This window comes from Salmo salar, chromosome ssa16, assembly GCF_905237065.1.
Source record: "Salmo salar chromosome ssa16, Ssal_v3.1, whole genome shotgun sequence".
NCBI classification, from domain to species: Eukaryota; Metazoa; Chordata; class Actinopteri; order Salmoniformes; family Salmonidae; genus Salmo; species Salmo salar.
The window spans coordinates 3,349,691-3,375,570 of NC_059457.1; the positions used below are offsets into that span (position 1 = coordinate 3,349,691).

A 25,880-nucleotide genomic window follows, 5' to 3' on the forward strand; every position below is an offset into this window, starting at 1 on the left:
CTTAAGGATGTCATTTGGAAACATAATGTTAACTTTCACTGCTATGCGGACGACACACAGCTGTACATTTCGATGAAACATGGTGAAGCCCCAAAATTGCCCTCACTGGAAGCCTGTGTTTCAGACATAAGGAAGTGGATAGCTGCAAATGTTATACTTTTAAATTCGGACAAAACAGAGATGCTTGTTCTAGGTCCCAAGAAACAAAGAGATCTTCTGTTGAATCTGACAATTAATCTGGATGGTTGTACAGTCGTCTCAAATAAAACTGTGAAGGACCTCGGCGTTACTATGGACCCTGATCTTTCTTTTGACGAACATATCAAGACTGTTCCAAGGACAGTTTTTTTCCATCTATGTAACATTGCAAAAATCTGAAACTTTCTGTCCAAAAATGATGCAGAAAAATTAATCCATGCTTTTGTCACTTCTAGGTTAGATTACTGCAATGCTCTACTTTCCGGCTACCCGGATAAAGCACTAAATAAACTTCAGTTAGTGCTAAACACGGCTGCTAGAATCTTGACTAGAACCCCAAAAATGTATCATATTACTCCAGTGCTAGCCTCTACACTGGCTTCCTGTTAAGGCAAGCGCTGATTTCAAGGTTTTACTGCTAACCTACAAAGCATTACATGGGCTTGCTCCTACCTATCTTTCCAATTTGGTCCTGCCGTACATACCTACACATACGCTACGGTCAAAAGACGCAGGCCTCCTTACTGTCCCTAGAATTTCTAAACAAACAACTGGAGGCAGGGCTTTCTCCTATAGAGCTCAATTTTCATGGAATGGTCTGCCTACCCATGTGAGAGACGCAGAATCGGTCTCAACCTTTAAGTCTTTATTTAAGACTCATCTCTTCAGTAGGTCCTATGATTTAGTGTAGTCTGGCCCAAGAGTGTGAAGGTGAAGCGGGCAAAGAACCACCTGAGATAACATCTGCAAATCTGTGTTTCGCGACCAATATGCTGATTTGATTTGAAAGAAAGGAAAGAGAATAGGACATTGTAAAAGAAGGGGAGGGTTTAAAGACTTAGAAAATTAAGGAAATAGGACATAGGAAGGGAATAGGACCTCTAGGAAATGGTTTAGTATATAGGAAGAACATCGTCTTTGTAGTATTGGTACATAGCCCCAATTGTAACGGCCGTCGTCAGAATGAGACCAAGGTGCAGCGGAGGATGTGTTGATCTTGAATGAATTTTAATAACCGAATGAACACTTTATACAAAAGGAACCAAAAAACGACCAGAAACAGTTCTGTCAGGAACAAACTAAACAGAAAGCATTCACCCACAAACCCCAAAGGAAAAACAGGCTGCCTATGTTTGACTCTCAATCAGCAACAACGATCTACACCTGTTCCTGATTGAGAGCCATACACGGCCAAAACAAAGAAAACCACCAACATAGAAAAAGAAACCTAGAACGCCCACCCATGTCACACCCTGGCCTAACCAAAAATAGAGAACAAAAAACCCTCTCTATGGCCAGGGCGTTACACCAATGCATGATTACTTTCATCTGCTTTTCCTCACCCCATCTCTGTTTTCTCACCCCCTTTCTCTTCCTTCCTTTTCCCACTTCTTTTTCATTGTCTTTGTCCTTCACTCTCCCTCTGTCAGTGTCTCGCTCTCCTGCCGTGTTTTGAGTGAGAGGTGATGGGTGAGAGTGTGTGTGCACGTGTGCATGAGATGTATTTGTGCATAGACTTTAGTTGGTGTATGACCAAGCTGTATGTACAGTAAATGCTTTAGCTGACTCATAGTTCAATGGCTTGTCACCACAGATCTAGCACACAGTCTTTGAGAGAATGGCGCCGGAGGGGATGGCTGCTGTTCTATTTTGTTAGTTTTTTGGTGCTGCTTGTAACTTTTTTTGTTGTTGCTTATTTTGTACATAATGTTGCTGCTACCGTTTTCTATGACCGAAAATAACTTCTGAACATCAGAACAGCGATTACTCACCTCGAACTGGACGAAGATTTTTCTTTAACTCATCCGACGCGAAGGATATACTGCTTTCTCGAGAACGGACCCAAATCCCCTTAATTTACGTGAAGAAAAGACAGAGAAAAAGGGGCGGAGGTTAGGCTGCCCTCTGAGAATTCGTAGGCGAGTGAGTAAATCTCCACTACCATCCGTTCTATTGGCCAACGTGCAATCATCGGAAAAACAAAATAGATGACATACGATCAAGACTATCCTACCAACAGGACATGAAATACTGTAATATCTTATGTTTCACCGAGTCGTGGCTGAACGATGACATGGATAATATAGAGCTGGCGGGATTTTCCATGCATCAGCAGAACAGACGAGGGCTAAGGGGGAATGTGTATATTTGTCAATAACAGGTATTGCTCCCTATGATGGCGCCGGAGGGGAAGGCTGCCGTCTTATCGACTCATGCTCACCAACCATGCTATTTTGTTTGTTTTTTCGTGTTGTTCGTAACTTGTTTTGTACATAATGTTGCTGCTACCGTCTATTATGACCGAAAAAGACCTTCTGGACATCAGAACTGCGATTGCTCATCTCAAACTGGACGAAGAGTTCTTCTACAATGATTCAGATGGGAGGTATTTAATACAGACACCTGACCAGGCCCAGATCCTCGTTATTCGCTGGAGAAGGAAACAAAGATTCCGCGGAAAGAGAAACTTTCAACCGGTTCTCCCCATTAAGCGAGTCGGAGTCGGAGGCCGAGACTTCTCTGGTCTCTACTCCTCCCGTTGTGGGGTCTGAGACGCCGACGGCTCCCACCATTAGCTCTGACAAATTGAAAACCCTAGTCATTGGCGACTCCATTACCCGCAGTATTAGACTTAAAACTAATCATCCAGCGATCATACACTGTTTACCAGGGGGCAGGGCTACCGACGTTAAGGCTAATCTAAAGACGGTGCTGGCTAAAGCTAAAACTGGCGAGTGTAGAGAGTATAGAGATATTGTTATCCACGTCGGCACCAACGATGTTAGGATGAAACAGTCAGAGGTCACCAAGCGCAACATAGCTTCAACGTGTAAATCAGCTAGAAAGATGTGTCGGCATCGATTAATTGTCTCTGGCCCCCTCCCAGTTAGGGAGAGTGATGAGCTCTACAGCAGAGTCTCACAACTCAATCGCTGGTTGAAAACTGTTTTCTGCCCCTCCCAAAAGATAGAATTTGTAGATAATTGGCCCTCTTTCTGGGACTCACCCACAAACAGGACCAAGCCTGGCCTGTTGAGGAGTGACGGACTGCATCCTAGCTGGAGGGGTGCTCTCATCTTATCTACGAACATAGACAGGGCTCTAACTCCTCTAGCTCCACAATGAAATAGGGTGCAGGCCAGGCAGCAGGCTGTTAGCCAGCCTGCCAGCTTAGTGGAGTCTGCCACTAGCACAGTCAGCGTAGTCAGCTCAGCTTTCCCCATTGAGACCGTGTCTGTGCCTCGATCTAGGTTGGGCAAAATAAAAAATGGCGGTGTTCGCTTTAGCAATCTCACTAGTATAAAGACCTCCTCCATTCCTGCCATTATTGAAAGAGATTGTGATACCTCACATCTCAAAATTGGGTTACTTAATGTTAGATCCCTCACTTCCAAGGCAGTTATAGTCAATGAACTAATCACTGATAATAATCTTGATGTGATTGGCCTGACTGAAACATGGCTTAAGCCTGATGAATTTACTGTGTTAAATGAGGCCTCACCCCTGGTTACACTAGTGACCATACCCCCCGTGCATCCGGCAAAGGCGGAGGTGTTGCTAACATTTACGATAGCAAATTTCAATTTACAAAAAAAAAAACAATGACGTTTTCGTCTTTTGAGCTTCTAGTCATGAAATCTATGCAGCCTACTCACTCACTTTTTATAGCTACTGTTTACAGGCCTCCTGGGCCATATGCAGTGTTCCTCACTGAGTTCCCTGAATTCCTATCGGATCTTGTAGTCATAGCAGATAATATTCTAATTTTTGGTGACTTTAACATTCACATGGAAAAGTCCACAGACCCACTCCAAAAGGCTTTCGGAGCCATCATCAACTCAGTGGGTTTTGTCCAACATGTCTCTGGACCTACTCACTGCCACAGTCATACTCTGGACCTAGTTTTGTCCCATGGAATAAATGTTGTGGATCTTAATGTTTTTCCTCATAATCCTGGACTATCGGACCACCATTTTATTACGTTTGCAATTGCAACAAATAATCTGCTCAGACCCCAACCAAGGAGCATTAAAAGTCGTGCTATAAATTCTCAGACAACCCAAAGATTCCTTGATGCCCTTCCAGACTGCCTCTGCCTACCCAAGGACGTCAGAGGACAAAAATCAGTTAACCACCTAACCGAGGAACTCAATTTAACCTTGCGCAATACCCTAGATGCAGTTGCACCCCTAAAAATTAAAAACATCTGTCATAAGAAACTAGCTCCCTGGTATACAGAAAATACACGAGCTCTGAAGCAAGCTTCCAGAAAATTGGAACGGAAATGGCGCCACACCAAACTGGAAGTCTTCCGACTAGCTTGGAAAGACAGTACCGTGCAGTATCGAAGAGCCCTCACTGCTGCTCGATCATCCTATTTTTCCAACTTAATTGAGGAAAATAAGAAGAATCCGAAATTTCTTTTTGATACTGTCGCAAAGCTAACTAAAAAGCAGCCTTCGCAAATGGAGGATGGCTTTCACTTCAGCAGTAATAAATGTATGAACTTCTTTGAGGAAAAGATCATGATCATTAGAAAGCAAATTACAGACTCCTCTTTAAATCTGGGTATTCCTCCAAAGCTCCATTGTCCTGAGTCTACACACCTCTGCCAGGACCTAGGATCAAGGGAGATACTAAAGTGTTTTAGTACTATATCTCTTGACACAATGATGAAAATAATCATGGCCTCCAAACCCTCAAGCTGCATACTGGACCCTATTCCAACTAAACTACTGAAAGAGCTGCTTCCTGTGCTTGGCCCTCCTATGTTGAACATAATAAACGGCTCTCTATCCACCGGATGTGTACCAAGCTCACTAAAAGTGGCAGTAATAAAGTCTCTCTTGAAAAAGCTGAATCTTGATCCAGAAATTATAAAAAACTTTCGGCCTATATCGAATCTTCCATTCCTCTCAAAAAAAATTGAAAAAGCTGTTGCACAGCAACTCACTGCCTTCCTGAAGACAAACAATGTATACAAAACGCTTCAGTCTGGTTTTAGACCCCATCATAGCACTGAGACTGCACTTGTGAAGGTGGTAAATTACCTTTTAATGACGTCAGACCGAGGCTCTGCATCTGTCCTCGTGCTCCTAGATCTTAGTGCCGCTTTTGATACCATCGATCACCACATTCTTTTGGAGAGATTGGAAACCCAAATTGGTCTACATGGACAAGTTCTGGCCTGGTTTAGATCTTATCTGTCGGAAAGATATCAGTTTGTCTCTGTGAATGGTTTGTCCTCTGACAAATCAATTGTAAATTTCGGTGTTCCTCAAGGTTCCGTTTTAGGACCACTATTGTTTTCACTGCTATGCGGACAACACACAGCTGTACATTTCAATGAAACATGGTGAAGCCCCAAAATTGCCCTCGCTAGAAGCCTGTGTTTCAGACATAAAGAAGTGGATGGCTGCAAACTTTCTACTTTTAAACTCGGACAAAACAGAGATGCTTGTTCTAGGTCCCAAGAAACAAAGAGATCTTCTGTTGAATCTGACAATTAATCTGGATGGTTGTACAGTCGTCTCAAATAAAACTGTGAAGGACCTCGGCGTTACTCTGGACCCTGATCTCTCTTTTGAAGAACATATCAAGACTGTTTCAAGGACAGCTTTTTTCCATCTATGTAACATTGCAAAAATCTGAAATTTTCTGTCCAAAAATGACGCAGAAAAATGAATCCATGCTTTTGTTACTTCTAGGCTGGACTACTGCAATGCTCTACTTTCCGGCTACCCGGATAAAGCACTAAATAAACTTCAGTTAGTGCTAAATACGGCTGCTAGAATCCTGACTAGAACCCAAAAATTTGATCATATTACTCCAGTGCTAGCCTCCCTACGCTGGCTTCCTGGGCAAGGGCTGATTTCAAGGTTTTACTGCTAACCTACAAAGCATTACATGGGCTTGCTCCTACCTATCTTTCCGATTTGGTCCTGCCGTACATACCTACACGTGCGCTACGGTCACAAGACGCAGGCCTCCTAATTGTCCCTAGAATTTCTAAGCAAACGGCTGGAGGTAGGGCTTTCTCCTATAGAGCTCCATTTTTATGGAATGGTCTGCCTACCAATGTGAGAGACGCAGACTCAGTCTCAACCTTTAAGTCTTTACTGAAGACTTATCTCTTCAGTAGGTCCTATGATTAAGTATAGTCTGGCCCAGGAGTGTGAAGGTGAACGGAAAGGCTGGAGCAACGAACCACCCTTGCTGTCTCTGCCTTGCCGGATCCCCTCTTTCCACTGGGATTCTCTGCCTCTAACCCTTTTACAGGGGCTGAGTCACTGGCTTACTGGTGTTCTTCCATGCCGTCCATGGGAGGGGTGCGTCACTTGAGTGGGTTGAGTCACTGACGTGGTCTTCCTGTCTGGGTTGGCGCCCCCCCTTGGGTTGTGCCATGGTGGAGATCGTTGTGGGCTATACTCGGCCTTGTCTTAGGACGGTAAGTTGGTGGTTGGAGACATCCCTCTAGTGGTGTGGGGGCTGTGCTTTGGCAAAGTGGGTGGGGTTATATCCTGCCTGTTTGGCCCTGTCCGGGGGTATCATCGGATGGGGCCACAGTGCCATCTGATCCCTCCTGTCTCAGCCTTCAGGATTTATGCTGCAGTAGTTTATGTGTCGGGGGGCTAGGGTCAGTCTGTTACATCTGGAGTATTTCTCTTGTCTTATCCGGTGTCCTGTGTGAATTTAAATATGCTCTCTCTAATTCTCTCTTTCTCTCTTTCTGTCTTTCTCTCGGAGGACCTGAGCCCTAGGACCATGCCTCAGGACTACCTGGTATGATGACTCCTTGCTGTCCCCAGTCCACCTGGCCGTGCTGCTGCTCCAGTTTCAACTGTTCTGCCTGCGGCTATGGAACCCTGACCTGTTCACCGGACGTGCTTGTTGCACCCTCGACAACTACTATGATTATTATTATTTGACCATGCTGGTCATTTATGAACATTTTAACATTTTAACATCTTGACCATGTTCTGTTATAATATCCACCCTGCACAGCCAGAAGAGGACTGGCCACCCCTCATAGCCTGGTTCCTCTCTACGTTTCTTCCTAGGTTTTTGGCCTTTCTAGGGAGTTTTTCCTAGGGAGTTTTTCCTAGCCACCGTGCTTCTTTCACATGCTTTGCTTGCTGTTTGGTGTTTTAGGCTGGGTTTCTGTACAGCACTTTGAGATATCAGCTGATGTACGAAGGGCTATATAAAAATAAATTTGATTTGATTTGAATGATCGGCTATGAAAAGCCAACTGACATTTTCTCCTGAGTTGCTGACCTGGCTATGTGATTGTTGCAGCTCAATGGGTATAACTTCTGTTGACAATTTCGATACCTTTTGGAAACAAAAAAAAAACGTTTTACAAGAAGGATGGGATCCACCCAAATCATTTGGGTTCCTGGATCCTTTCACAGCATTATAAGACTGCGTTGAGACAATGATTTATCAACGACCCAAGCCCAGCTCAGCTAATCCCTACCATGTGATGCAGAGTTGTCATAATGCTTCAGCAAATGTACATTATACCAGGTGCGTTGGTAGACACAATATAAGTAACCTAATCTATGTCCCTATAACTGCCCTGCATGCCTCTGCTGATCCTACAGCTGTTGTATGTAGTAATCATTTGCCTATGAACCACATTTATACTGTTAGCACTGAAGCGGTGTGCCCTAGGATGAAGTCCACTGTGTGCAGCTCACCCTGCACTGACATAAATAACATGAGCATATCTACTTCTGCTAAGCTTTCCAATAAAGCAATGAAAACAAGCAAGCATCCCGGAAGAAAAGTGCTCAAAATAGCCCACATTAACATATGTAGTTTAAGAAACAAGGTTCATGAAATCAATAATTTGCTAGTAACAGATGACATTCATATTCTGACTATCTCTGAAACACTTAGATAACAACTTTGATGATACAGTGGTATTAATACAAGGTTATAACATTTACAGAAAATATAGAAATGCCAACGGTGGAGGTGTTGCTGTTTTATATTCAGAACCACATTCCTGTAAAGCTTAGAGAGAATCTCATGTTAAATACGTTTGAAGTAATATGGCTACAGGTTCATCTGCCTCACCTAAAGCACATTCTGGTGGGAAGCTGCTATAGACCACCAAGTGCTAACAGTCAGTATCTGGATAATGTGTGTGAAATGCTTGATAATGTATGTGATATCAACAGAGAGGTATATTTGCTGGATGATTTAAATATTGACTGTGATCACAATATAATAGCCATATCTAAAAAAAAAACTAAGTTCCAAAGGCTGGGCCTAATATAGTGTATAAGAGGTCATACAATAAATGTTGTAATGATTCAAATGTTGTTGATGGAAAGAATATTTGGTGGTCCATGGTGTGTAATGAAGAGCAACCAGACGCTGTACTTGACACATTTATGAAATTGCTTATTCCAGTTACTAATAAGCATGCACCCATTAAGAAAATGACTGTAAAAACTGTTAAATCCCAGTGGATTGAGGAGGAATTGACAAATTGTATGGTTGAGAGGGATGAGACAAAAGGAATGGCAGCACAATCGATTGGTGAACGTATTGCAAATTGAGAAATCATGTGACTAAACTACACTATTAAACAAAGATAAATTACATTAAAAAAATTATAGTAAAAAGCTTTGGAGCACCTTAAATACAATTTTGGGGAAAAAGGCAAACTCAGCTCCATCATTCATTGAATCAGATGGCTCATTCTTCACAAAACCAACTGATATTGCCAAACACCTTAATGATTTTTTCATTAGCAAGACGCTAACACTACACATTCAAGTATATCTGACTAAATTATGAAAGACAAGCGTTGTAATTTTGAATTCCGTAAAGTGAATGTGGAGGAGGTGAAAAAAGTATTCTTGTCTATCAAGAATGACAAGCCACCGGGTCTGACAACTTGGATGGAAAATTACTGAGGAAAATAGCAGACGATATTGCCACTCCTATTCGCCATATTTTCAATTTAAGCCGACCAGAAAGTGTGTGCCCCCAGGATTGGAGGGAAGCAAAAGTAACTCCCGTTCTTAACAATTACAACCATATCCATAACATGATGTTTGACAATATGGAGAGGGGTACAAAGTAACGTTTTGTATTGGATTTGCCCCAAACATAACACTTTGTATTCAGGGCAAAAAAGTGAATTGCTTTGCCAAATTTTTGGCAGTATTACTTTGGTGCCTTGTTGCAAACAGGATGCATGTTTGGGAATATTTTTATTCTGTACAGGCTTCCTTCTTTTCACTCTGTCAGGTTATTATTGTGGAGTAACTACAATGTTGTTGATCCATTCTCCGTTTTCTCCTATCACAGCCATTCACTAGAGTCGATTGAAGCACCGGTGTGTCAATCTACAGTACCAGTCAAAAGTTGATATACCTACTCATTCAAAAGTTTTTCTTTATTTTTACTATTTTCTACATTGTAGAATATTAGTGAAGACATTTGAGATTCTTCAAACTAGCCACCCTTTGCCTTGATGTCAGCTTTGCACACTCTTGGCATTCTCTCAACCAGCTTCATGAGGGAGTCACCTGGAATGCATTTCAGTTAACAGGTGTGCCTTGTTCAAAGTTAATTTTTGGAATTTCTTTCCTTCTTAATGCATTTGAGCCAATCACTTGTGTTGTGACAAGGTAGGGGTGGTATACAGAAGATAGCTCTATTTGGTAAAAGACCAAATCCTTATTATGGCAAGAACAGCTCAAATAAGCAAAGAGAAATAACTGTCCATCATTACTTTAAGACATGGCCAGTCAATTCGGAAAATGTCAAGAACTTTGACAATTGTATTAAGTGCAGTCGCAAGAACCATCAAGCTCTATGATGAAACTGGCCACAGGAAAGGAAGACCCAGAGTTACCTCTGCTGCAGAGGATAAATTCATAACATTATTTGGGCTGCAATCTGAGGTCCAGTTAACTGCACTGTTCTGTGAAGGGAGTAGTACACAGCGTTGTACGAGATCTTCAGTTTCTTGGCAATTTCTCACATAAAATAGCCTTCATTTCTCAGAATAAGAATAGACTGATGTTTCAGAAGAAAGTGCTTTGTTTCAGGACATTTTGCGCCTGTAATTGAACCCACAAATGCTGATGCTCCAGATACTCAACTAGTCAATAGTCATTTACAACATTGACAATGTCTACACTGTTTTTCTGATCAATTTGGTGTTATTTTAATGGACATAAAAATGAGCTTTTCTTTTAAAATACAAGGACATTTCTATGACACCAAACTTTTAAAACGGTAGTGTAGGTATTACAGATTTTGTCAGGGAGAGGTTTAAAATGTCAGTGAAGACACTTGCCAGTTGGTCTGCGCATACTTTGGGTAAACGTCCTGGCTCTGCGGCTTTGTGAATGTTGACCTGTTTAACCTCTAGAGGATAAAATCCCATTAACAGGATTGGTTGGACAACAACCAGTGAGATAGCACGGCGCGAAATTCAAATAAATAATAATCTCAAAATTAAAATTCAAGTATTATACGGCATTTTAAAGATACTCTACTCTATAATCCAATCACATTGTCCGATTTCAAAAAGGCTTTACGGTGAAAGCAAAACATTAGATTATTTTAGCATAGCACATTAGCAAAAACAAAAGCCATTTTCCAAGCACGGATAGCCGTCACAAAACCAGATATACAGCTAAAATTAAGCACTAACCTTTGACAATCTTCATCAGATTACACTCCTAGGACATAATGTTAGACAATACATGCATTTTTTGTTCGATCAAGTTTATATTTATATCCAAAAACCCAATTTTTACATTGGCGCGTGACGTTCAGAAAATGTTTTCTCCCCATAACATCCGGTGAATAGGTACATACATTTACAGAAGAACTCATAAACGTTGACAAAATTTATAGCAATTATTTAAAGAATTAGAGATAATCTACTCCTTTATGCAACCACTTTGTCAGATTTCAAAATAACTTTACGGAAAAAGCTCATTGTTCAATATTCTGAGTACAGAACTTAGCCTTCAATGCTAAGCTATACAGTTAGCCTACAACCACGACATCGACAAATCTCAAAAAATAACTTCGAAATATTTTCTTACCTTTGCTGATCTTCGGCGGAATGCACTCGGATGGGCACCCACTTCCACAAGAAATGTTCATTTGTTCTGCAAAGTCCATCATTTATGTCCAAATACATCCGTTTTGTTGACCCATCCAGAACACTTTACAATGCCATGTGGTGTGGACGCAAATCCATAGACGAAATGTTCAAAGTTCCATTACCGTTTGTAGAAACACGTCAAACGATGTTTACAATCAATCCTTTAGGGTATTTTTTACGTAAAATTGCGATAATTTTACAACCGGGCAATAGGTATTCATCCCAGAAGAAAAATAAAAAACGATGACGTCATGTGTACGCGCATCATAAGACACCTCTCCTCAGACTGGCCAGTGATTGACTGAGCCATAATTTTCTGCCCGGTAACAGGTGACGGATGAAACCAGTTCCTAAAGATTGTTGACAGCCAATGGAAGAGTTAGGAGGTGCAACGTAAATCCTATGTCACTGTAGTTTTTCAAGGGATTCAAAAGAAAAACTACATTTCTAATTTCCTCCACTTCCTGATTCAATTTTTCTCCGTTTTTTTGCCTGCCATATGAGTTCTGTTATACTCACAGACACCATTCAAACAGTTTTAGAAACTTCAGAGTGTTTTCTATCCAAATATACTAATAATATGCATATTCTATTTTCTGGACCAGAGTAGTAACCTGTTTAAATTGGGTACATTTTTCATCTGGCCGTGAAAATACTGCCCCCTAGCCCCAACAGGTTTTAAAGTTCTTGCTCACATCGGCTACCAAGAGCGTTATCACACAGTCGTCCTGAACAGCTGGTGCTCTCATGCATGCTTCAGTGTTGCTTGCCTCAAAGCAAGCATAAAAGGCATTTAGCTTGTCTGGTTGGCTTGCGTCACTGAGCAGCTCGCGGCTGGGTTTCCCTTTGTAGTCCGTAATAGTTTTCAAGCCCTGCCACATCCGACAAGCATCAGAGCCGGTGTAGTAGGATTCAATCTTAATGGTTCATCTGAGGGCATAGCGGAATTTCTTATAAGCGTCCGGGTTAGTGTCCCACTCTTTGAAAGCGGCAGCTCTAGCCTTTAGCTCGATGCGGATGTTGCCTGTAATCCATGGCTTCTGGTTGGGTTATGTATTTACGGTTACTGTGGGGACGACGTCCTCAATGCACCTACTGATGAAGCCAGTGACTGATGTGGTATAGTCCTCAATGCCATTGAATGAATCCCGGAACATATTCCAGTCTGTGCTAGCAAAACAGTCCTGTAGTTTAGCATCTGCTTCATTTGACCACTGGTGCTTCCTGCTTAAATATTTGCTTATAAGCAGGAATCAGCAGGATAGAATTATGGACAGATTTGCCAAATGGAGGGCGAGGGAGAGCTTTGTACGCATCTCTGTGTGTGGAGTAAAGGTGGTCTAGAGTTTTTTTTCCCCTCTGGTTGCACATTTAACATGCTGATAGAAATTAGGTAAAACTGATTTAATTTCCCCTGCATTAATGTTCCCAGCAACTAGGAGTGCCCCTCTGGATGAGCGCTTTCCTGTTTGCTTATGGAAGTATACAACTCATTGAGTGCGGTTTTAGTGCCAGCAACAGCCTGTAGAAGTATGTAGACAGCTACAAAAAATACAGATGAAAACTCTCTAGGTAGATAGTGTGGTCTACAGCTTATCAAGAAATACTCTACCTCAGGCGAGCTAAACCTTGAGACTTCCTTAGATATCGTGCACCAGCTGTTGTTTACATAAATGCATAGGCCCCTGCCCCGTGTCTTACCAGAGGCTGCTGTTCTGTCCTGCCGATAGAGCGTATGCTGTATGTTACTAATGTCGTCGTTCAGCCTCGACTCTGTGAAACATAAGATATTACAGTTTTTAATGTCCTATTGGTAAGATAAACGTGCTTTTAGTGTGTCCCATTTAGCGATTGAAAGTTAGCTAGCAGGACAGAGGGCAAGGGCAGATTAGCCACTCGCCTGACCCTCACAAGGCACCCTGATCTCTTTCCGCGGAATCTTTGTTTCCTTCTCCAGCGAATAACGAGGATCTGGGCCTGGTCGGGTGTCTGTATTAAATACCTCCCATCTGAATCATTGTAGAAGAACTCTTCGTCCAGTTTGAGATGAGCAATCGCAGTTCTGATGTCCAGAAGGTCTTTTTCGGTCATAATAGACGGTAGCAGCAACATTATGTACAAAACAAGTTACGAACAACACGAAAAAACAAACAAAATAGCATGGTTGGTGAGCATGAGTCGATAAGACGGCAGCCTTCCCCTCCGGCGCCATCATAGGGAGCAATACCTGTTATTGACAAATATACACATTCCCCCTTACCCCTCGTCTGTTCTGCTGATGCATGGAAAATCCCGCCAGCTCTATATTATCCATGTCATCGTTCAGCCACGACTCGGTGAAACATAAGATATTACAGTATTTCATGTCCTGTTGGTAGGATAGTCTTGATCGTATGTCATCTATTTTGTTTTTCCGATGATTGCACGTTGGCCAATAGAACGGATGGTAGTGGAGATTTACTCACTCGCCTACGAATTCTCAGAGGGCAGCCTAACCTCCGCCCCTTTTTCTCTGTCTTTTCTTCACGTAAATTAAGGGGATTTGGGTCCGTTCCCGAGAAAGCAGTATATCCTTCGCGTCGGATGAGTTAAAGAAAAAATCTTCGTCCAGTTCGAGGTGAGTAATCGCTGTTCTGATGTTCAGAAGTTATTTTCGGTCATAGAAAACGGTAGCAGCAACATTATGTACAAAATAAGCAACAACAAAAAAAGTTACAAGCAGCACCAAAAAACTAACAAAATAGAACAGCAGCCATCCCCTCCGGCGCCATTCTCTCAAAGACTGTGTGCTAGATCTGTGGTGACAAGCCATTGAACTATGAGTCAGCTAAAGCATTTACTGTACATACAGCTTGGTCATACACCAACTAAAGTCTATGCACAAATACATCTCATGCACACGTGCACACACACTCTCACCCATCACCTCTCACTCAAAACACGGCAGGAGAGCGAGACACTGACAGAGGGAGAGTGAAGGACAAAGACAATGAAAAAGAAGTGGGAAAAGGAAGGAAGAGAAAGGGGGTGAGAAAACAGAGATGGGGTGAGGAAAAGCAGATGAAAGTAATCATGCATTGGTGTAACGCCCTAGCCATAGAGAGGGTTTTTTGTTCTCTATTTTTGGTTAGGCCAGGGTGTGACATGGGTGGGCGTTCTAGGTTTCTTTTTCTATGTTGGTGGTTTTCTTTGTTTTGGCCGTGTATGGCTCTCAATCAGGAACAGGTGTAGATCGTTGTTGCTGATTGAGAGTCAAACATAGGCAGCCTGTTTTTCCTTTGGGGTTTGTGGGTGAATGCTTTCTGTTTAGTTTGTTCCTGACAGAACTGTTTCTGGTCGTTTTTTGGTTCCTTTTGTATAAAGTGTTCATTCGGTTATTAAAATTCATTCAAGATCAACACATCCTCCGCTGCACCTTGGTCTCATTCTGACGACGGCCGTTACAATTGGGGCTATGTACCAATACTACAAAGACGATGTTCTTCCTATATACTAAACCATTTTCTAGAGGTCCTATTCCCTTCCTATGTCCTATTTCCTTAATTTTCTAAGTCTTTAAACCCTCCCCTTCTTTTACAATGTCCTATTCTCTTTCCTTTCTTTCAAATCAAATCAGCATATTGGTCGCGAAACACAGATTTGCAGATGTTATCTCAGGTGCAGCAAAATGCTTGTGTATCTAGCTTCAAAAGTGCAGTAATACCTAGGAATATATACATATACTATAGAGTGCCTTTGGAAAGTATTCAGACCCCTGGACTTTTTTCACATTCTGTTGCGTAAAATCCTCAGAAATCTACACACAGTACCCCATAATGACTATGCAAAAACAGGTTTTAGCATTTTTGGCAAATTAATTAAAAAATGTAAAAAAAATACCTTGTAAGTAATCAGACCCTTTGCGATTAGACTTGAAATTGAGCTCAGGTGCATCCTGTTTCAATTCATCATCTTTGAGATGTTTCTACAACTTGATTGGAGTCCACCTGTGGTAAATTCAATGAATTGGACATGATTTGGAAAGGCACACACCTGTCTATATAAGGTCCCACAGTTGACAGTGCATGTCAGAGCAAAAACCAAGCCATGGGGTCGAAGGAATTGTCCGTAGAGCTCCGAGACAGGATTGTGTCGAGGCACAGATCCGGGGAAGGGTACCAAAATATTTCTTCAGCATTAAAGGTGCCCAAGAACATAGTGGCCTCCATCATTCTTCAATGGAAGAAGTTTGGAACCACCAAGACTCTTCCTAGAGCTGCCCCCGGCCAAACTTAGCAGTCGGGGGAGAAGGGTCTTGGTCAGGGAGGGGACGACAGATGACAAGCATCACGTCTAGAGGAAACATAACACCATCACTAAAGTGAAGCACGGTGGTAGCAGCATCATACTGTGGGGATGTTTTTCAGCGGCAGGGACTGGGAAACTAGTCCGGATTGAGAAAAAAGAGCAAAGTACAGAAAGATCCTTGATGAAACCCTGCTCAGGACCTCAGTAGGGGGCGAAGTTTCACCTTACAACAAGACAACGGCCTTAAGCACACAGCCAAGACAATGCAGGCGTGGCTTCGGGACAAGTCTTTGAATATCATTGAGTGGCCCAGCCAGAGCCTGTACTTGAACCTGATCGAACATCTCTGGAGACACCTGAAAATACCTTTGCAGCAACACTCCCCATCCAACCTGACAGTGCTTGAGAGGATCTGCAGAGAAGAATGGGAGAAACTCTCCAAATACAGGTGTGCCAAGCTTGTAGTGTCATACCCAAGAAGACTCAAGGCTGTAATCAGTGCAAAAGCTTCTTCAGCAAAGTACCGAGTAAAGGGTCTGAATACTTATGTAAATGTGATATTGCTGGTTTCCATTTTCTTTTAATTAGCAAACATTTCTAAAAACCTGTTTTAGCTTTGTCATTATGGGGGATTATGTGTAGATTTGCTGAGGGAAAAAAACAATTGAATCAATTTTAGAATAAGGCAGTAACCTAACAAAATGTGGAAAAAGTCAAGGGGACTGAATACTTTTCAAATGTATTCAAATGTATATAATTTATTCTAGTCAAGGCCTATCCTATTTAACTATTGCTGTACATATACTGTTCTTCAGATATGACATTATATCCATATACTGTCCATATTGTCTATACATTCATCACTAATATTTCTATGTTTCTTTTACTTTTTAGATTTGTGTGTATTGTTAGATATTACTGCTCTGTTGGAGCTAGGCTCACAAGCATTTCGCTACACCCGCAATAACATCTGCTAAATCTGTGTATGTGACCAATACAATTTTATTTTATTTGACCTGGTTCAAGTTCACATTACTCCGTGTCTCTCCCGACTTTGCATCATAGTAGCAGCGTGTGGAGTAGCTTGCTAGCCCCCTGGTAATTCCATTTTAACTTTGTCCAGTCGAAACAAGATGTCGTTAGGGAAGGGGGAGAAAAAGCAGCACAAGCCTAGCAAAGCTTTTCCTGCCAATTGCCGGCATTACATCCAGTCTGATTCATATCGGTTCTGTGCTACTTGCCTCAGCGTAGACCACACTTTGGCGGCTCTCGTTGACCCCACTAGCTGTGTGCATTACGCTAAGCTGGGCCCCGGTGTCATTAATCGTAAAGTATGTAGAAAGCCTTGCTCAGGCCTCGCTCTTGCTCAAAGATGACTCTGTTCAGAACAAAGTCACAGAGCAGGGAAGAGGCTTCCATTCCGCTTGAGCTCTTGACAAATTCAGAGGTCTCCTATCTTTCCCAGGGGGTGGACCTTTCTGATTAATCTGAAAGTGATAAGGGTAATTCCATATCCATCCGACAACGTGTACCAGCCTTCCCAGACTATGTGTCATTGATGGAGTCTTCCTGGGCAGAGCCACTTTGTCTGGTGACTGGCTACCCCCACTTGGATATTTATGGCATAGTTGGGATAGTTCATCCCTCCTCCCGTGGAGCCTTCCATGGCTGAATGACTAGACCCAAGGTGCGGAGGCTTGGGGAGCAGGCTGAGCTCCTCTGACCTTGAAAAACAGAGTCTACTCAGGAGATCTGCGACAGGTCACACGAGCCCCCCACCTGAAGACCCATAAGTTGCTGTTAGGGTGGATCAACACCATTATTTCCCCAGTTCAGCTCTCTAATAAATAGTTCCTATCATATCCAGGCCCACGCGCCGAGGATGATGGTTCAGAATGTTTCCACTCAAAACACAACGACCTCTCGAGGGCTACTTTGTCCAGCCACCAGGCCTGGCAGGTTCCTCGACCCTTCCATGGGACAGGTTGCCCACATGCTCAGTCGCCCCGGGGAGGCGGCCGCCACAGGGTTCCCCTTTTCTCCTCAGGGAGCAGGTAAGTTCCCTTGCTCCTCGCAGGGAGAAATGGCATACATGTGCAGTCTACCCCTGGGTAATATGCACCGTAGGTCAGGGGTAGAGACTACCTGGGAATAGTGCAGTCCACTGCAGAGGGGAAAGTGGTCTGAGCCCTCAGACACAAGATACAGTCTCTGTTGGCGACGTGTGGTGCCGAGGGAGGAAGCTCACCAGGTCTTCTTCAGCCACTACTTCTTGGCCCCCAAGCGGAATGCTTATTTCCACATCAGTTTATCCTGCACACAGGAGATATGAGGTTCGCCTCCTAAGGTATAGCTTACGGATGTCTCACCTTAACATTCGGTCTGTTCCTAGCCCCATGGACATACACAAAGTGTGCTGAATCCTCCCTAGCCCTGTCTACGGGGGGTGGAGGCTATGGGAGAGAGGCTTGATTGATCTGCGCAGACACTCAGGCTCAGTCAGCGGAACACACAGTCCAGCTGTTGTCGCATCTGCTCGCTCTAGTCTTCCGAATATATCGTGCCATAAGCTTGCTCTTACCGACCCATCAGCAAACATATGGATTGTCTCTAGTCTTTGTAACCTGTCGAGCAACCCTCACCGTGGAGAGAGTGACGGCTTTCTCCACTGACTCTCAGTGTGACTTACTGGATGTTTGTCTGAGGTGTCTTGGGCTCATGGCCTCCATGATTGTGGTAGTCCCTCTTGGCCTCCTCCTCATGAGAGACTTCAAGCATTGGGTGACCTCACTCCGCTTAAACCCGTCTCACTACCTGCACTACTGCCAAGGAAGAGTGCATTCCCGGCAACTTCACTGTCTGGCGAGAAACATCTTGTTATGGAGGGAGCAGGGAACATCTGTTGTCTCTCAGAGCAACATATGTGTCAGGCAGACTAAACTCAGGAGTTTATCCTGCACACAGGAGATATGAGGTTCACCTCCTAGGGCATAGCCTACGGATATATCACCTTACCATTTGGTCTGTCCATGGCAGGTATTCACGAAGTGTGCCGAAGCGGCCCTAGCCCCCCTATGGGGGAGAGGCTGAAGATTCCTGACGTACAACGACAACTGGTTGATCTATGCGGACACTCGGCCTCCAGCAGCGGAGCAAACAGTGCAGCTGTTGTCGCACATGCTTCACTCTAGGCTTCAGGATAAATCGTGCTAAAAGTTTGCTCCTACTGACCCAGTAGAAAATCTATTTGGGATTGTCTCTGGATTCTGCAGCTTGTCAAATAGCCCTTACCATAGAGAGAGCGACGGCTCAGTGTTTCGCCCAGCAACATCCGTCACCTGTTGGATGTGTCTGAGGCTTCTTGGGCTGATGGCCTCCATTATTTTTGTTGTAGTCCCGCTTGGTCTCCTCCTCAGGAGGAGGAGGAGAGATCCATTTCTCTTGATGCAGGGCTGCCCTACTGGAAGTCCTCATGTGCAAAGTAGTGATGACGGATGCATGGTAGCCCCGCTTGATCTCCTCCTCATGTGAGACTTCCAGAATTGGGTGGCATTGTGTTGTGTGACCATTTTAGAGTGGCCTTTTACTGTCCCCAGCACAAGGTGCACCTGTCTAATGATCATACTGTTTAATCAGCTTATTGATAAGGCACACTTGTCAAGTGTATGGATCATCTTGGCTCATTAAAAAAGTGCTCATTAACAGGGACGTAAACTAATTTGTATACCAAATTTGAGAGAAATAAGCTTTTGTGCGTATGGAAAATGTGTGGGATCTTTTATTTCAGCTCATGAAACATGGGATCAACACTTTACATGTTGCATTTATATTTTGGTTCAGTGTATTTCCATGCAAAAAGCCAATACCTTAAAAAGGATATATAATCTACAATAAAAAAGTGGCATTGGTTGGAAGGATCTGCATGATAATGGATCCTTATCTTTCTTTTTAAGTAGGGTGATTGTAGCCAAACATGGTGATTGGGTAAGTTAATTTTCTCTAGAGCTGCTGTGAGCATAAGTAACATAGACTTTAGTAATTTGGGATGAAAGTGTATGTAGAATTTCAATGGGAATCCATCATTACCGGGTGATTTACCATTTTGTAAACTTAATGGCCTCCACCAGCTCACCTAGGGAAATGTTTCTATCCATATACATTTTCTCCAGTTCACTTATAATTGGTAAATGTACCTTATTTAGGAAATATCTTTCTTTGAACTTTTGTTTTCAGGTTGATACAGTTTGTGATGAAATGTTTTAAAGACTGAGTTAATTTCAGAAGAATCTATTCTTATGCTACCATCTGGGGTTTTAATGCAAATCTGCCATTTTCAACCCATGTACTGGTTGTGAGTGTAAAGGGCTACGGCTTAAAATACAGAATAAAATATTGGTATGTCACATGATTGCACAAAACACAGGGCCCTCCCTATGTCTAATTGCCCTTTCCTTCATTTCCCTTGACCTTTCTGATGTAGAAGGACATATACTGAGTGGATAGGTGGAGGCAATATGGCAGCAATTCCCTCCTATGCAATATGATTATTAACTATGCAGTTTTTTTTCAGGTATCAAGATAATTGCCCACATATTACTCCAAAGGTGGGTTGTGAGTGAGAATAAAAATAGATAAAAAGAAAGGGAGAAAGAAGGACATGAACAGAAACAGATCAAGTGAGAAAAAAGCAAGCAAGATAGAGAGATAGGGGATGGGGGATACAGAGAGCAGGGTTTGTGCTAACACTCCACAGAGCAATTATAATTCCCATCACACACAGGTCCTTTACTGGAGAGGAGAGGAAGAGAAGAGAGAAACCTTATGCATCAACATACATGTGCATTTGTACATAAAAACACAAACACTCACCGTCCTCTTTGCACTCCTCAGGTGGTTTGGCCTTCTTTGCCAGCCGAGGATCCAGCCATGACGTGGTTTTGGTGTTGTGACTGGAGAGGAGAGAAAGAAAGAGAGAGACTTTTGACTTTTTGTCTTACTTTAATGAGCCATCCTAATTTCACTAACCCCCACACCCTAAAACTGCATCGCATGCCACCACAACCTCCACACAATCATATTTCACAGTACACAACATCCCAGTACAGTACACCCTCCAGCACCACATTATAACCGTACATCCAACCCTATTGGGAATTTTCCAGTACATGTGTGCACATTATACATCTTAGAGTAGTAAGAAGAATAAGTGCACTCTATATGTGTGTCTAGGTCATTAGGCTAAGGGAAGCCATTACCTAGTCCTGAAACATTAACTTAAAGAGGAGTTACTATGTGTGTGACGTAAGAATGAAAACGGTATAAAAGGTGTGCCGAGGGTGGAAAATCAGTTGGTCCATGGGCCAGCTCGGCTTGTTACTTTGTAGTAAAGTGTATTTGAATTCACAAGTTCCGGTATCTGAGAAATATGATTGAGCGAATATTTCCATGACATAAATGGTGAGCTTGCCAGGAGTGGCTACAAGGGACCAGTAAATGGTTGGAAACTCTGTGACTGCAGACGAGTCTTTCTGGATGAATAGCACAAACAGGTGGCCACCTAAAACAGAGGTAAGCCAAGTCTTACTTATAGTTCAAGTTTGTGTGGTTTGTTTCGGAGCCTGCCTCAGCAATAGAAACACCAAGTAGGTCTCTCCAAATTTAACGAACTAAAGGATATTAGGAGCTTTTGAATTCAATAAATGCATGCAAAATCATTTAAAAAAGAAGAAAAGAAAAAGAAAAAGCTTTAAGGGTTGCAGCAGTGAAAGTATAATAGAAATATTAGTGTGGCCACTGCGGATTGGGAGTTAGTGTGTTTCATCTGTTTTGGATGATTCAGTTGAGTGGGGTTATTCACCTGTCTTGTTTGGGTGGTTCATCTGGCCAGTATGTTCAGTCTGTTTGAGTTAGGATTGTGTTGTCTGATTCAGTTTGGCCGGACTTGTTTGTTTAGGCCTGTTTGAGTTTGCACAAACGCAACCCATTCATCTTATTCAATCAGTCCAAGTCAGGTGGGTCATTCAATTCATCCAGCTCGCTCAGTCATTCATCAGGGGTGGTTGTTCAATCTCGTTCAGATCATGTCTGCCCTGTTGACTGTTCTGTTCAATCCAGTTTGGAGTGGCAACTGTCAATCTGCATGGTCGAATAGAATTAGACAAAAAGACCTGTGGTTACCGCCTATTTTTTCAAGGAAGTGAATCAATAAGGGACTGCTCAGACAGACAAAAAGACCTGTGGTTACTGCCAATTGTGGCGAGGAAGTAAATCAATAAGGACTGCTCAGATAGGTAAAAATCCTGTGGTTAACACTTGGCTGTGTTGAGGAAGTGAATCAGCGAAGGACTGCTCAGACAGGTAAAAGCCTGTATAATACCGCTTTTTTTCTGGAAGTGTATCAGAGAAGAACTGAATTTGCAGGTCGCTTAGGAAAGCATAAGAGTTGTGTACAAGTGAGTGTGAAAGTTCTCTGCTGTTGGTGGGGAAGGGGTTGCGCACTTCTCCCGGAGCATTGCTTAAGTGTGACCTGGTAGGGAGGACGCACCGAGTCCCGTACTAAAGGAGGGGAGTGTGAATGGTACATGAATAACCATTGAAGTAATATAATACTAGAAGTTTGAACAGTCAGGATAAATAAAAATACATGAACATTATAAAATAACATAGTAATAAATGTCAAGACGACATCAGCGATTGCCTGTAAGGCCATTAAAAATTGCATACTGTGCTGCAAGGTAGAAAAATATACAGTAAAGAGAAACATAGAAGTAATAACATTTGAAGTAAGCTTATATACTTGGAAAGAGAGAACAATTATAAAAACCTAGAGACAGGGGTAATAACCAATAGACCGAGTACAATCATCAGAGAAAGAAAAATAACGTGGATATCAATAGGAGGGAATAGGGTGTGGTCAAGCCATCCAGGGCTTAACAGACTGTTAGGAAGATTTAGCCCTGGACCAGTAGGGAGAAATCTAAGAACAAGAGAAAGAGACTGGTTTTAATAAAGTGAATAGCACAATAAAACAAAACTAGGGAGCAAAGAATAAATACGAATATCACAGGAAGCTAAAGGAATAAACACCTGCTGCATTCGAAGGAAATGCCGCTATACATGCGTTTGTATCTTTTACAAAAGAGTAACAACAAATCCTTTTGAGAGTAGCAGGAGAGGAAATGTCACATATCGGTGTATAGCCTCGGTTCAATCGATAGTGGTTCATAGAGATTACAGTTTCTATGTGAAGGAAGACGTATGAGATCACGTCTTACCCAACTTTTTAGTAGAGGCCAGGGATCAAATATCACAGATTCCTTATGATGAGAAATTGGCTAAACTTGCCACAGGAAAATGTATTTTGGGCTGAAGAATCTATGTGAAATGTCAGGGGAATGAATTCTGAAGGTAACACATTTCAATTATCTGGCCAAACACTCCTTGCAAACTCAGAAAGCCTTGTTTTTTTTGGATCTCATGAGACATTTTATGTGGTTTTATTCTGAAATAGATTTACATTTTATGTCATCTTATTCTGAAAGAAATTTCTAGAATGTAAGAAAGGGTGGAGGGGTAATAAGGAATTAGCAAAGGGGTTACTAAATCTAAAATGAACTTTATATTTTTGCAGTTAGTTCATGAACATTGTGGTGTGGTGGTTATCATGAATAGTACATGCTAAATAAAAGATGCATAAACGTTGGTGGATTGAAACAAACATTTAATTATTGGAGTAAAGACAATGGTTTATAATTAACCTGTTGGGGGTAGGAGGCAGTATTGACACGGCTGGTTATCTGGTTACTACTCCTGCCCAGTAACTAGAATATGCATATAATTTGGATAGAAAACACCCTAAAGTTTCTAAAACTGTTTGAATGGTGTCTGTGAGTATAACAGAACTCATATGGCAGGAAAAAACCTGAGAGGATTCTATATGGGAAGTGGCCTGTCTGACAAGTTGTTGTTCATCTTGGCTCTTTTTATTGAAGACTGAGGATCTTTGCTCTAACGTGACACTTCCTACGGCTCCCATAGGCTCTCAGAGCCCGGGAAAAAGCTGAACGATATTGAGGCAGTCTCTGGCTGAAACACATTATCGCTTTTGGCAAGTGGCCGATCAGAGTACTATGGGCTTAGGCGCGTGCCCGAGTCGACCCCATGCTTTATTTTCTTTCGTCTGTTTACCTAAATGCAGATTCCTGGTCGGAATATTATCGCTTTTTTACGAGAAAAATTGCATAAAAATGGATTTTAAACAGCGGTTGACATGCTTCGAAGTACGGTAATGGAATATTTAGAATTTTTTTTGTCACGAAATGCGCCATGCTCGTAACCCTTATTTACCCTTTCGGATAGTGTCTTGAATGCACGAACAAAACGCCGCTATTTGGATATAACTATGGATTATTTGGGACCAAACCAACATTTGTTATTGAAGTAGAAGTCCTGGGAGTGCATTCTGACGAAGAACACCAAAGGTAATAACATTTTTCTTATAGTAAATCTGACTTTGGTGAGTGCTAAACTTGCTGGGTGTCTAAATAGCTAGCCCTGTGATGCCGGGCTATCTACTTAGAATATTGCAAAATGTGCTTTCACCGAAAAGCTATTTTAAAATCGGACATATCGAGTGCATAGAGGAGTTCTGTATCTATAATTCTTAAAATAATTGTTATGCTTTTTGTGCACGTTTATCGTGAGTAATTTAGTAAATTCACCGGAAGTTTGTGGGGGGTATGCTAGTTCTGAACGTCACATGCTAATGTAAAAAGCTGGTTTTTGATATAAATATGAACTTGATTGAACAAAACATGCATGTATTGTATAACATAATGTCCTAGGTGTGTCATCTGATGAAGATCATCAAAGGTTAGTGCTGCATTTAGCTGTCTTCTGGGTTTTTGTGACATTATATGCTAGCTTGAAAAATGGGTGTCTGATTATTTCTGTCTGGGTACTCTGCTGACATAATCTAATGTTTTGCTTTCGTTGTAAAGCCTTTTTGAAATCGGACAGTGTGGTTAGATTAACGAGAGTCTTGTCTTTAAAATGGTGTAAAATAGTCATATGTTTGAGAAATTGAAGTAAAAGCATTTCTAAGGTATTTGAATAACGCGCCACAGGATTCCACTGGCTGTTACGTAGGTGGGACGATTTCGTCCAGCCGGCCCTAGAGAAGTTAATACTTTTGGCTTGCTGATTAAAATATAGAATAGTGAATGCTAACGAGATGTACACTTTCTTTTCCAGAAGAGGGGGTTTCATTCTCTTGTTGAAATGTCCCCGGAGACTGTGGTATTGGGGAGAGCAGTTAGTGATATTCGACTGTTTTAAGTATACAAGTTTCTGGATTAGGCCATAAACGGAGTTCCAGATAAGTGAGGCCTGTTCATGTGTGTTTTTGACATACGGTTCACCAGCACACACACACACAATTTACCGGTTATGAATATGCATTAGTGGTGTTGATACTGTGGGATTTATTTCAGATGGGGTTTATTCAATTCAGTTTAAATTGGGTATGCAGAATGATGGAAATGTTTGGAAGGTTTTGAAATGGTTTCTGAAGGACAGGGAAAGAAAAGGGAGTGGAAATATTGATGGTGTCGAATGCCCGGTATCCTGACTTTCTGGTGAGGCCTGATCAATCTCACTTGAAATGATCGAAACAGGTGGGATTTAATTATAAAATGAATGAGAAACACTAGTTTCTACTCTATTTAACCATTGCTTCATGAGATAAGTTGATTGGTTATTCGAATTTGTTTATTTTTGATTTAAGATGTTTTTGAATCACGTTGTGAATTATGTGTTCGAAGGGAAAAGTCCAGTTCCCTGGGTTCCTGGTCTTTGGGTAAATATACAAATGTACTTGTTCAGTCTGCATAAAGAAGGGAAAATATAAGTTAATAAGGGATGACAGTTACTCCAAATAGATTGTGATATATGTATTGCTGATTTCATTTTTGGTATATATTTCAATACAAATTTCACCAGATTGGGATTTATGGAGTGTGGGATTCCAGGAGGGTTAGAATGCTAACTTCCTGATCTGGTAACTCTTCTGAGAGGTCGCCAGTAAAATAAGGGAGTATGAACTCATTTTGAAAATGGTTTAGCAGTAACAGTATGTTGTTATGCTCTTAGACATTTGTCGTGGAGATAATGTTATTAAGAAAAGGTTAAATATCCAAATAAATACATCCGTTTCTCCCACGTACACGAGTCTCTCACCTGAGCCGTA

The 25,880-nt window shown here is 42.0% G+C and overlaps 1 protein-coding gene across 10 annotated transcripts in view; it reads right to left on the minus strand.

The window, feature by feature from the left end:
• LOC106573044 (membrane-associated guanylate kinase, WW and PDZ domain-containing protein 2) overlaps window positions 1-25,880 on the minus strand; it is a 314,920-nt gene that overhangs the window by 101,004 nt on the left and 188,036 nt on the right. For all 10 annotated transcript variants that reach the window (XM_014147683.2, XM_014147684.2, XM_045696840.1 and 7 more), the window contains one exon: window positions 20,504-20,583. In XM_014147683.2, the coding sequence (XP_014003158.2) occupies window positions 20,504-20,583 (80 nt within the window). The remainder of the gene's footprint in view (window positions 1-20,503; window positions 20,584-25,880) is intronic.